Source organism: Pyrgilauda ruficollis, unplaced genomic scaffold (assembly GCF_017590135.1).
Source record: "Pyrgilauda ruficollis isolate IOZ18807 unplaced genomic scaffold, ASM1759013v1 scaffold150, whole genome shotgun sequence".
Classification (NCBI taxonomy): domain Eukaryota; kingdom Metazoa; phylum Chordata; class Aves; order Passeriformes; family Passeridae; genus Pyrgilauda; species Pyrgilauda ruficollis.
This window is the reverse complement of record NW_024513655.1, coordinates 239431-252898: the sequence shown is the minus strand read 5'-3', so window position 1 is coordinate 252898 and position 13468 is coordinate 239431. Positions and strand designations below refer to the sequence as shown.

The following is a 13468-nucleotide window of genomic DNA, read 5'->3' as shown; positions in this document are numbered from 1 at the left end:
TTAGCAGGTTTGAAAAGTGATTGATAATTTTAATTCAGGATAAGCATGTTAGGAATGACTTTTTTTAAAAAATATTGAAAGATTTTTGTGAAAACAGCCAGGAATGGTAAGAAACTGCACTTGGTCCTCACCAGAAGCATTTAACTCATATATCAGTGACAGTGAGAGAAATGCTTGCCTGGACAGAGGAACAATAGCTTGCAGCTCCTCTTTGGTGCCAAGGAAAATTTGTTACTCACAGTTAAAGGAAGCCAAACATGGAGAGAGATAATTACTAGCTCTGCTGCAGGCTGGGAGAGAGCCCAAACACAGGGTAAGCAGCTTGGGCATCAGCGAATGGTGTTTGTGTGTAGGAAAGGAGCTCCCTGTAGGACGAGATCAAACACATTTAATTCCCAGAGGGGGAAAAAAAAAAACAGCAAGAAAACAAAAAAAGAAGAAAAAAGAAAAAAAAACAAAAAAAACCAACCCACAAAAACCCCATGTAAGCTGAAACAAAAGAGTGCATGGCACCAGGCATATGGAGGATGTCAGGACAGTAACACCCATGCATGACTCCTGCATCCTCCTGTGGTCCCCACCAGCCACTGGCACGTCAGCAGAGCCCTTGGGTAAAGGGCCAGGGACCTTCTTCCCTAGGGAAAACCTCTGATCCAGCTAAGGAAGCTCGATGGAAGTGGCCAGCCTCCCAGGTGAACATCCATCAGCTGTCTGCAGTGCTGCGAGGCAGCCTGGAAGACGTTTTGCTGCTGAATATTTTGAAGCAGATCACAGCTGTAATAAATTAAATCCACAGCTCCGTCTGGCACCTTCAGGAGCTCATCAGAAGCAGTGCCTTTGTTCAGCACACACCTTCCCACAAAGCAACACCCTGCCTTTGTTGGGTAAAGGTGTTGGTAGAGGCACTACCAGCATCCCAGGGCCATGGCAGGGACAGGATGCCTAAGCCCCTGCCCTCAGCCAAGAACTTCCAGCACGGTTCCATGGGAGGAAGCTGTGCCCAAAACGAGAGCTGCAACATGTCCTGCTCAGACTGGCACAGCCTCTTTTACACCCTGCAAGAGGCTCCCAAATTCCCCCTCATGGATCCCACTCACAAGACTGCATTTGGAGGACATCAAGCAGAGCAAGAGAATGAAAACCATCAACCTGAAGCCTTTTCTCCGGGTGGGACATCCATCAGCTACAGCAACTGGAAATGCTGTTTCCCCTTCCCTCAGATGCCTAAATTTCACATCTCCTGAAGTAAGTGCTGCTCTCACAGAGCTGATGGTCTCATGGTGACACAGCAGTTTGTCAACCAGATGAGAATGATCAAACACAAGCCCCCACCCTACCCAACCCTCTATCATGAGGAGGGACAGCCACCTCCAGGAGTGCTTGGTAGACACTCCTTACTCATGTTCACACCACGTCCAAGCACCAAAACTGACTCACACCTGACACTGCACAACCAACACAGGCTCTCAAGCACGTGCAACTTTGCTTCTTCTGCCAGCTCACCCTCTCAGCTGCGTAATGCTCTTCCCTTGTGCTGCAGCAGAGAAGCCCAGCTACACAAAGACCCCTCATTCCAGCTACATCTCATCCTTCCAAGTCAGCTCTGATGCTCCTAACAGCTTCCTCACACAGGTAACAATAAGAAAGTCTTCCAGAATAAATGTGACACTCCTTATTTTTTCCCCTTTAAGCTCCTGGTGAAAGCATCCACCTGCACATCAGGATGTTGCCCACCTCCCATGGTTTGGGCAGGAATGAGCGTTCAGATGCCAAGCAGAGGGACACATCTCCCCTTCCATGGGAGAGGGAAAGCTGGCAGCACCTACCAGGCGAGGCAGTATAAGAAATAAAGGCAAAGGTCTGGGGAGGAGAAACTAAACACAAACCCTACCTGGTTATGTTCGTGAGACGACGAGCCCTTCCCTCGGGATGGGGAACAGCTGCCATCAAGCTGCTCGCTACAATCCGCCGTCCACTGCAAAAGGGATAAAAAAAGGGATTGTGTAAAATAATAGCTGGGCTGGGCAAAACTGCTGCGTCAGTCCACAGTGCACAGCAAACGCCGTCCCGCCGCGGGCATCGCTGCACACGTGTGGCACCCCCTCCTTTTTGAGGATGATCCCAAAGGCTTTGGATTGGAAATGCTCCACCCGCTGACAGTGGGTAGAGGGAAGAAGCAGCAACAACTCTAGGAAAGCATTTGATATTTTTTTTTGCAATAAAATCCAGCCCCAATACCTCCGTGCTTGGAACCCCAGGTGTGTGATACACACTAGGGTGACTTACCACTCATTTCCATGGAAAGCTGCAGAATTTCTGCTTTTCCCAACCCTTGTTTCCAACTCTATTTTCTTCAAGGGCAGATACATGCCCTGAGCAGCCAACACCCCATGTCTTAATTTTAAACAAAACAGAAAATGAATACGGAAGCTGTAGGTTTGGCCACTGCCATATGTGGCCATAGAGGATTAGCAGATTTTTAGGCCAACTTCCCCCAAGGTTGGGCAGCAAGGTGCCTCCACAAAAATAGTTGAATGTGGTGTCATTTGTTGCCTTATTTTTTTCCCCCTAAAGAAATGTAAGGCTGCATTATACTGGTGAAAAAAAAAAAAAAACAAACCAAAACCAATTTTCACTAGACAAACATCAAAGGTGCTGCTTAATTCTAAAGTCATTCTGTTACTCCTTCAAAAAACTGGAGACTGACCAGCCCCACTTCTGAGGTCTTCCATGCTGGAAGCACTTGGCTGCTCCAGAGACACTCAAGGCTTGGTACCATCACCAAGGATGATGTGCCAAGAAAATGAAAACTCATTTCCATACCAACAAGCACCTGAGAGCTCCGTGACAGGTAAGGATGAGGCCACAAAATAAGAGTCTTCTTACAACTGTCCATGATCCCTGCCCTCAACAGAGAGCCCGTTCTAGCCCACAGATGGGGGGGGTTCAGTCTCTCCTCATTAAAGAGCTGCCCATCACTCTCCTGCCACTTCTGCTGAGCCCCCTGGGCAGGCTCATGATGCCATCACTCTTGAGAGCCTTTTATTTACCAGACGTATCCCTATCTGCTTTAACAATTTTGAGTGCAACCACATGCCTGGAAAGGTCTCTCAAAGTACAAGCTCACTCATTATCTCCACAGCAAAATAAAATCACCTTTTCCCCTCTGATTTTTCCTCTTTTTTCCTGGTAGGAGCAAGGTTGGGGACATCCCCATCAGGGGAACATCCACATTTTGGCATTCTCTGAAGTGGCAATGGATTCAGCTTCCCTGGGAGTTAAGTGAGGAGGATGTGCCCTTCCTTCCCTCCCCCAGCAAGGAGAGCAGGTGTCCAGGGATGTAGTACCATCCAAGCAACTCACACACACATGGCTGAATAGATTTATCCACTCTCAGGCAGGGAAAACATCACAGCCATAAGGAAACAAACTGCAGAGAGATTAAGTAACTTGCCCAACATTAAAGATTTAGTTTCTGGCAGAGCCTTGCAGTTAAAAACAATTTCCTTGGTCTCAGCTGAGTGCCTTTCCCTTAAATCCATCTTTCTCCCTCCAGCTCTCATTAATGAGGGAACGTGCCACTTTCCATCAGGCTGGCTTCCACCAGGGTTACTCCAGCCAGCTGCAGGATATGTGTCTGTTTATTCCTTGCTTTGCTAAGAACTGATCAGGAAGAGAAAACCAGAAATAAAAAATCCTGATTATTTCTTCTAGGTGGAAAAATGAAAAAAACCTTTGTGAGGCATGAGATAATTTCTTAGTGCATCCATTAAGACATGGCTTGATAAATGCAAGTGACCTACAGTGAAAGCCCACCTTCACTTTTTGTCCAAAACACAGCCCTAGAAAGAAAAAATGTTGCATTTTGATAGAGTTCCACAATAAATCCTACTAAAACTTCTGCATCAATGGTCTGGGGTACAATCTCATTTAGCTGCTTCATTTGAGTTGCCTCTATAACTGGTTTAATTAAAAGATTTAATGTTCAAATCTTTCGTTATTATGAATTTTTCCTTCAAAATAAAACCCAGCCATCTTGAAAGAGAACACTCTCAGAACTGACATTAGAAACCCAGCAGCTCCTTTTTTTCCAGGGCAAGCCAGGAAGTAAAGCTAAAATGCCATTTCCACAAGTGCAACATGGATTTTAAGGATCCATCAAGGATCCTTAAAGGATCTTAATGCAAAAAATGCACACAAGCTGCCATGAGAATTAGAAATTTTTGTCCTTAAGATGCAGAGGGAGCCTGGACTTATTGGCAGAGCAGTGGACAGGCTGGAAGAGGTTACAAAACTTTGTCTCTTAATTTATTTCCAATTCAATACTACTTTTGAGCTTGACACATTAATAAGCAGAACTTGTCTATTTGACCTGAAGCCCCTACAAAGCATCACTTCGAACACAGACATCTTCCAGCCTTGGGTTAATAAAATACACTTTGGATCACTAGATTTTTAAATATATTTTCTTCCACTTCTAAGGGCTTTGATCCTCAAATTGTAAAAGACCTCTTCACCAGAATCTATTCTTAAAATAAGTTCCTTTGTTTGGTAATTTCTTTACACTGAGATGATATAAAATAGGTCTAGAGCTCTGGGTCAGATCCTCAGCTCCAGCAAACCTGCAGAGTTCAGACAGATCAGATCAAACACTGCTGATACCAGATAAAGATGGGATCCTTCACATGTAGAATCATGGAATGGTTTGGGTTGGAAGGGACCTTAAAACCCATCTCATTCCACCCCCTGCCATGGGCAGGGACACCTTCTACTGTCCCAAGCTGCTGCAAGCCCCATCCACCCTGGCCTGGAACACTTTCAATGATACACCTCGAGACCATAAAAAACCAAACCCAGGATCAGGAGACTGCTACCAGCAGCTTGGAGACCTCAAATACATCCCCAAACAAGCGAGCTGCCCCAAACCCAGCGTTTTATCACATCCAGCTTCACATCCAAACCCTGAAAAAGCCACTTCAGCTGAGAACACACTCTGGGAGCCCCTCTCCCACCTGTGAGATGTGGGACTGCGTTTTCTCGCTCTCGCCGTCGCCCTCGGTCTTGTCGGTGAGCAGCCCCTGGACCTGGTACTCCAGGACGTAGCTGTCGATGAAGCGCTCCAGCTCCTCGATCTCCTGGGAGCGGCTGCTCCCCGCCTCCGAGGAGGCCGACGCCACCGAGGAGCTCTCCATCCCTTCAGGGGACACGCCGGGAACACAGGGGGCCTGAGGAAGCGGGACAAAAAAGACAGCAAGGGATTATTTCCCAGTAATTATGAAAAAGATTTAAAAAACCCCAGCAGACAAAGCCTATCGGTTACCACGCGCATGATGGTTTTTTTGCTGTACATCTGCATTTCCAATACAATTTCTAATAATCCTAGGTGGTTGCATTTAGGGCTTCCAGGCATGTAAAAAAAGGCTCCGTTTCTGTAATATTCCTGCATTTAAGGACAATAGACATTTCCTGGCCTCCTGTTAAAACCCAAACTACTGAAAACCTCCAGACATACGCACGAGAGAAAAAAAATGTCACACTAAAATGCTTAATTTAATAAATCCATAGCACTAGTTCTGGTTATGGGTGAGAAGCTGGGGGTAATGGACAAGGGCGAGGAAGAGGATGATAACTGAAAAGCTTCTCTAGGGCAGTGGCAGTAAATAATGCTGAGCTAATGGTGCGAGTGTAAACAGTCCAGTGAGGAGGTGAGATAGAGATTACAACAGAATTCACTTTTAAAACCTCTCACTGCAGAAAATTGCCTCTATAGGAGACGTAGGGGATTTATAATTCTTTTCTCCTTCCTACTTCTCCAGGGCTCAATGAGTAACATCTTAAAGAAAGGAAACCACCAGCTCCTGGGCTGGGCATAGCACTGATCTCTGCTCCCTCTGACAGGGACAGGGCCCATGGAAATGTCTGGAGCTGTGCCAGGGAGGTTTAGTTTGGAGATCAGGGAAAGGTTCTTCCCCAGAGAGTGCTGACACTGCCCAGGCTCCCCAGGGAATGGGCACAGCCCCGAGGCTGCCAGAGCTCCAGGAGCCTTTGGACACCCTGCCAGGGATGCTCAGGGTGGGGTTGCTGGGGATCTGGACAGGGCAAGAGCTGGGCTGGGTGATCCTTGGGGGTCCCTTCCAGCTTAGGATATTTTATAATTCTACATTTGGAAAAAACAAGGCTGTGGCCCAGTGTCTTGTGGTAAATCTTATATTCCTCCCTTCCTGTAGCTGGGAGGGAGAAGATATAGGAGCTGCCAGCACTCTGCAGGACACAACAACTTCACCTCCCACCCTCTCCTTCACCAGGAATGGGTAGTTACAGTCTGCTTTGAGACAAGTAAAAAATCACCAGACAAAAAATCACCAGACAAATCCCATCCAGAAGGGAACAGGGAGGGAAAAAAAAAAAAAAATCTGTTCCCAGCTCATGTAGTTTCTAACTCCTGAACTATTTTCTCCTCTGTCACTTCTGAACAATTGTGGCTTCATTTGTAAACTGCCGAGAATGAGCAGTTCTGACCTAAGGATTTCATCTGCTCAAGGAATTATTCCCAAATGTGCTCAGACTGTCAAAAAGGCTCATTATGTAGACCAATATCACACATTAGCTCCTGAGCAAAAATCATATGCCATATTAAAAAGGACAAAGAAAAAAGAAGAAAGTGAAGAAAGAAAAAAAGAAGGAGCCCCAGAGAGTGTGGAGCCCTGGAGGAGGGCATGCTTCTCCCCTTTTCACTAATTAGTGCCAATTACAAAAAGGAAAGCACCAATTATCAAACAGGAAGTGCTAAAGAAAGAGTTGGGAGAATACAAGGCTCCCATGAGTGCTGGAGGGGTGTGATGGCATCGAGAGATGTCACGGGGCAGGGGACAAATTATACAGGTGGCATCACTCAAGATGGAGTGAGCAGAGTCAGAGGTCATCCTCCATCTCATTGGGCCACACATTACCCAAGCCCAAAGGTTTTTTGGCCTATTTCAGGGTTTTTTGAGGGTGGCACTGGAGGAAATCAAGGCTGGAGCACTGCTCCCCCTTGAATACCCATGATAAAACCTGAAGTAGAGGAAGAGCTACCACATGCCTCACTTTTGGGGTGCTCACCACAGGGCACAACCAGCAACAGGAGAGACGGCAAACTGAAAGGAAACATGTTCATCAGAAGTCACCAGGTCCAGCAAACAAACACAGACCACATATCTGAGATATTTGTGGATCTCTAGTGGGAAACTCTAAAACAAATTCATCTTGTGGTAGCTTCACCTGTCTCTAAAGGAAACCATCACTCAACAGGAAGAAAACTCCTGCTCTTCCTGGTGATCTGTGCCCGGAGCTAGTTTCTCACCTCACCTCACCCTCAAAACACATACAAAAAAGGTTTTCAAAGAAAAACTAAAACCCGCTTGAGCATCAAAGCACTTACTATCTTCCCACACTGAGCAAACAAATGTTGGTGAGAGCTCCTGATGAAGCAGTGATCCCTTGGCTCTGTGTTTGCTCAGCACCTACCACAAAGGATTCCCAGACACCAGGTACAAACAGAGATCAATCTCAAATTTGCCTTTTTTTTCCTATTTCCCCCTTCCTTCCACTCTACTTTGCCAAAGCACAGAGTTTGTAAGTTTTGGGGGCTTGAAAATTACCTTCCAAATCTTTCCTATCTCTGAAAGTGTTCAAGGCCAGGTTGGATGAGACTAGGAGCAACCTGGTGCAGTGGAATATGTCCCTGCCTATGGCAAGGGGATAGAACTAGAGGACCTTGAAGGTTTCTTCCAACTTAAATCCTTGTAAAACCCTAGGATTTTACAAAGCCCATGTTGTGCTCGTTACTGTGACCACAAAAGAAGGAATCATCAGCAGAAAAAGTCAACAGATGTACAAACTGCTTATTACAACTTAGTAATTATTAGCATTACTGTAATGTATAATTATTATTAATAGCTATTATTAAGGGTGATCTAAATGGGATTCTTGCTCTAGCAAGATTATAAAGTTTTTTTAGCAATTATACAGTTTTACCCTTCATCAGCAAATAATAAGAACAAGCCATTTTGTGACACTTGTAAGCTCCTTCCCTTTCTCCCAAAGGTGCTCCATGCTTGTTGAACTTGGAAAGAAGTGGTGAGTTTGATAGGTGAAGAACATTAATGGAGAAGGAGCCTACTTTGGGTTGGGAGGCAACAGGAGAGTGGAACTTGCAACCAAAGTGATTTAAGAAGTGGTGAGTCCGTGATAAGAAGACCACAGAAGGGCAGAACAGTGATGCATTTCCATCAGGTCACACTGGAAGCTGGGCCCCACATGCACGTCCTCCCCAGGGAGCAGGCTCCAGCCATTCCCCTCCACACCAAAAGCTCTCCAAAATCTGGACTGCAGCAGCCAGGCAGTGCCAAGACAGAACAGCAGGGCAACTTCCCACAGATTGTCCCCTGGGATGAGACTCACCTGTGTCCCAGCCATGCCAAGGGACTCCAGGCTCCAAAACAAGCTTCTGGGCAAAAAAATGCTGGCACAGCAACATTACACCAAAACTGCTATCATAAAGAGATCTTCCTAAAACAATTCTTACAGAATCATTGAATCATGGAATTGTTTCAATTGGAAAGCCCTCCAAGACCATCAAGTCCACTCCCCTGGCAATGCCAAGGCCACCACTGACCGATGTCCCCAGGTGCCACATCCGCATGGCTTTTAAATCCTCCCAGGGATGGGGACTCCACCAATGCCCTGGGAAGCTCTGCTGGAAGCTCTGGACAAGCCTTTCATGGAGAGATTTTCCCCAGTATCCACCCTGAGCCTGCCCTGGCCCAGCCTGAGGCCGTTCCCTCTCCTCCTGTCCCTGTTCCCTGGGAGCACAGCCCGACCCCCCCGGCTGTCCCCTCCTGTCAGGAGCTGTGCAGAGCCACAAGGTCCCCCCCGAGCCTCCTTTTCTCCAGGCTCAGCCCCTTCCCAGCTCCCTCAGCCTCTCCTGGGGCTCCAGCCCCTTCCCAGCCCCGTTCCCTGCCCTGGACACGCTCCAGCCCCTCAGTGTCTCTCTTGTCCTGAGGGCCCAGAGCTGTCCCAGCCCTGGAGGTGCCTCAGCACCAGCATCCCCAGGCCCTTCCCAGCTTTACAGCCCCTCTGCACCAGCCTAGAGCTGTAGGGTGCTAGGGTGCCCCAAGAGCAAGCCAGTTCTCACTCCAATTCATCCAGATAAACCTACACCCTGACCTGCTATTAGGACAAAACCAGCACACCTTGCTCCTATGCAAGGTCCGATGTGATTGAGCACCAGCAAAGGAAAGAAAGTAAAGAGATTGCTTTTCCCAGTGTTTTGCTTCCACTGGATGGATGCTAAGAGCTTAAAATGCTTTTGCACGCATGATGAGTTTCTTTGAAGGTTGTGGCTTCCAAAGGCAAGAGAAACAGGAATACCACATTGTCACACACAACCAAATGGTGAAAGTTGTAAGCAGATTTTCTTGACAACTACACAGCCAGGAGCTAATACCCAATGCCAATGCCTAGGAAAGGTCATTGGAAAAGATCTCTAAAATACAGAGTTCAGGCAGAACTACTTCATGCATTGGGCTTCCTCTCACCTGAACTGAAATTCAATTATTGAAAGGTGTAACCACCACCAAAGCCCAATAAAGGACAAGTGCCCAGCCCATGTTTCCTACAACATGGCCTCAGCTGTTTAGGCTTGACTGACTGACTGACAGCATTTAATTGGAAAACTCATGTCTCTTCCATACTTATCCTTCAGTTAAACACTAAGAAAATCCCAGGCCAATCCTCCATTCCTCTGTGTCTCCAAAGTGAAGTCAGGAGGAATGCTGAGCATCCTTTATGCATAGAATATTTAATTCTCAGAAATGCTATCACAGGCCAGCTGCTGCAGAGACAGGCTGTGACAGGCTACAGAGCTATCCTGACATCCCTGAAAGCCTTTGTCTTGCCACATGGGATTTATCATCCCAGAGTTTTCTAGGAACAAGAGATGCTTCCTATAAAAGGCAGCTACAGTGCAAATTCTTCACGTACCAGTGCAGCCACCTGCTTCCAGAATGTTCTTTGATAGGACATCCAGCATCTCTCTCGTGTTAGTTCTCCCTTGAGTATTTATAACAGACTGTGATCCAGCAGGTCTCTCCTGCTCTGAGACACCTGGGACACAAACTGAGGAACAGCTCAGCAGCCCAGATTTGTCTGTGCCTGAATGGGATGATGGTAAAAACAAACCAAACTGATCCCCAGGGAGACAGAGGGAAAGGCCCCAGCCCAGGCCCATCACATCCCCTCTCACAAGCAACCAACAACAACTTTCACGTCTCTTGAGCAGGCTCCAAAACCCACTCCATTGTTCTCTCATCTCTGCCCCCTACAGCCATGCTGGACATCACCTTGTGCAGGTGGAGCTGGATATCTAGGCTGAGGTGACACCCTGGTCTGCTCAGTGTCTCTCTGGGGCGGGGCAGGGAGGAACAGCTCATGGTGAAACTCTCCATCATCATCATCATCACCTCCCTCACATTTCCTGCTCACTGAGACTCCAAGCCAGGCTTCCTAAAGCTGCTGCTGAAGCACACACAGAAGGAGGAAGTCCCTGCAGCCCCAGAGAGATGCTTTGACTACACAGACCAGGGAAGAGCGGACAGTACAGGACAGCCCTTCTGCTTCTTATCTGCTTCTTATCAGCACCTTTGGGTCAGGTGAAACCCTCTGTGTGTCTCAACTCTGCAAACACCCATCCACCAGCTCACGCTCTGACAGCAGCACAGGCAAGAGGACCTTTGACTGTCTGTGTTTGGGGCTGGAAGTCATTGCCATCAGCACGGTTGATTTCCAGCATCTCCTTTTAATGAGCCTCTTCTGCAGCAATATTTTCCCTCTCCACATCCAGCCCTTTTCCAACAACAAGTAATTAGCAATGCGTCTTTCTCAAGCGGTGAGAGCATCTCAGAGAACGAGACGAGCAGTTTATCTTTATTGCTGGCAGGCAGCTCTCATACCCAGCCACCCGCAGGAACAGTTACTATGGAAAATAAAAGCAACAGAGATGAACCATGACTCCCTGTACCCAGGTGCTGCATCTCCACAAAGCATCATGTGTCTTTCTTGGATTTGCTGCTCCAAAACCACTACCTTTCCAGACATCAAAACATCAAGCACAGAAATGTAAATTATTGTACCCTGGATCTGACCCTTTTCTAATTAAAATGTAAACACCTTTGAAAACCACATGAGTGTTTACTGCTGGAGCCAGCCTTGGGCTTTTCAGACACTGATGCATTCACAGCTGGCTGAGCATTTAATGTATTTCATCATCCCTCCAGTCTCAGGTCTGGTTTCTGGTACCTGGTGATGCAGAAGAGCCCCAGTGACAGGACAGGAGCCCACCAGCTGCCACATTGCAGTGTCACTCACGAGCCTGGCACAGAACAGCAGGCAAATACCATGGTGCATTGAAACAGAGCCATCAAAACAAACACAGAAATAAATGGAGGGAAAAAAAAGAGGGACAGACAAGTGCTGCAGAATCCAACCCAAAACAGCCAGCTTGATCCCGCAAGAAAGGGAGAGGAGTAACCAGAAAGCCAGAAATCCTCATTTTCACCCAGACAATAATTTATTATGTAGCTTGCTTCCCTGCAATAAGCAACTCTTTGTGGTTGGAAAGTGAATCTTTTTCCTTTTCTTCTCTTTAAACAAAACCAAAGCCACATTACCTTTAGAAACATAAAGACTTTTAGTGTGTCAAATCTGTGCATGAGGTTGGAGTGGTTTTCCACCAGATGGGCTTCCTTGCCTGGGGGAAGACATTACCTTTGGCTTGTGATAGATATTATCAAAAAAGGAAAGGAAAAAACAGCACACAGCTAAGAAAAGTAGTGTCTGAACATCAAGTGAGTGGAGGTGGGTTTTTGTGGGCTCACCCTGTGGTGGGATGCTCCACTACAGGGGATGTCAGGGCAGGGAGACTGCTGGGCATCACTGGCTGCAGCAACAACAGCAAGGAACATTCACAGATTTTGATACAAATTCAATACAGGCAAATGCACCAGCATTTCTAGATATAAAAGCTGAAACAGGCTCTACAAAGCCTCCAACCACCAGCCCCTGAATTGTGAATAGCCTGAGTTTTATAACCTATTTTACACTGGTTCATTCTACAAACTGTGACTTAAACCAGACATAACAGATTTCCACATTACCCTGCTTCTACTACAAGTTAATGGAACGAGAGCCCACGTCACATCTTACCCTTGTTATTTTTCACCTTTACAAGGACAATGTTGCCAGGTAAAGATATTGAACAACTATTATGAATATCTGAGGAAAGAGCATTTCACACATGCTCTTCTCTTCAGTGCTGCACTGTTTCTCCGTGGGGAGCACACAGCACCACTCTGGCAGCTGGGCAGGACGTGATGGCTGCAGGGATCATGCTAGAAGACATGAACCAAGGATGTTCTCCTGCCAGACGAGCTTGCACATGTGCACCATGCACCTGTGTGTGCCCTCCTGCGATTCACCCGGCAGGCTGCAATCCTCAGGCAACTAACACCTGTTTTTTTGCCCAGCTCTTCTGGCATCCCAAGAGATGAGCCACGATGCCGAGGAAGCAGCAGCCAGGGTACAAAACTCTCTGTGCAGGCAGTGCTCTGCAGGCAGAGAGCACAGCCCACACCCTAAATAAAAGCACCACAACCACGAGCTCATCCATACCCAGGCGCTCGCGCACCCGTGCCGGCAACCGCGCATCGTCCTTTGTAAATAACCAAAGGGAAACCATTATCGGGACAAAATCTTTTCTTTCCAGGCACCCAGGCAATATAATAGGCACTTGGGCTGTGAAAAGGTCTGTAATCCTAAAAGACACATCCAACTCTAAGTTGAGATGTCAACCTGCTGAAGTAATCCATCCCGCTGTGGCTGCCCATGGGAGGGCCTGGGCGGGAGCAGCGCACCCCGGTCAGCAGCAGGGCAGGCATGGAGGCTGCTTAATCCCTATTAAATCACACCCGTGGCTCACTGGCAAAAAGCATTTCTGTGCCTGTACACCAGCTTGTAGCAGCATTCAGAGGACATACCTTGGCCACCAGCCAAAATGCTGGAGCTGCCACTCCCGGATGGATTTTATGCTAGGAGGAGCCAGCTGGTTCTCTCCTCCTGGGAATCATAGGAACACAGAAGAGTCTGGGTTGGAACAAACCTTTAAAGGAGCATCCAGTCCAACCCCCTGCCACAGACAATAACACCTCCCACTTGATGATGTTGTTCCAAGTCCTATCCAGCCTGGCTTTGGGCACTGCCAGGGATCCAGGGGCAGCCACAGCTGCTCTGGGCACCCTGGGCCAGCCTCTCCTCATCCCCAGCCTGGACTGATCCCAGGGGTTGCCCTGACCCAGGTGCAACACTTGGCCTTGTTAAACCTCATGAGGCTCCCATCCCTAAAGATTCTCACCTCCATCCTAAGCAACTGCTT

The 13468-nt window shown here is 47.5% G+C and overlaps 1 protein-coding gene across 3 annotated transcripts in view; it reads right to left on the bottom strand.

Annotated features, from left to right (window-relative positions):
- The window catches only part of CTIF (cap binding complex dependent translation initiation factor), a 145083-nt gene that overhangs the window by 113590 nt on the left and 18025 nt on the right, over window positions 1-13468 (bottom strand). For all 3 annotated transcript variants that reach the window (XM_041461661.1, XM_041461663.1, XM_041461664.1), the window contains exons 2-3: window positions 5013-5225; window positions 1892-1975 (exon numbers count right to left, since the gene is read on the bottom strand). In XM_041461661.1, the coding sequence (XP_041317595.1) occupies window positions 1892-1975; window positions 5013-5192 (264 nt within the window). In that variant the 5' untranslated portion in view covers window positions 5193-5225. The remainder of the gene's footprint in view (window positions 1-1891; window positions 1976-5012; window positions 5226-13468) is intronic.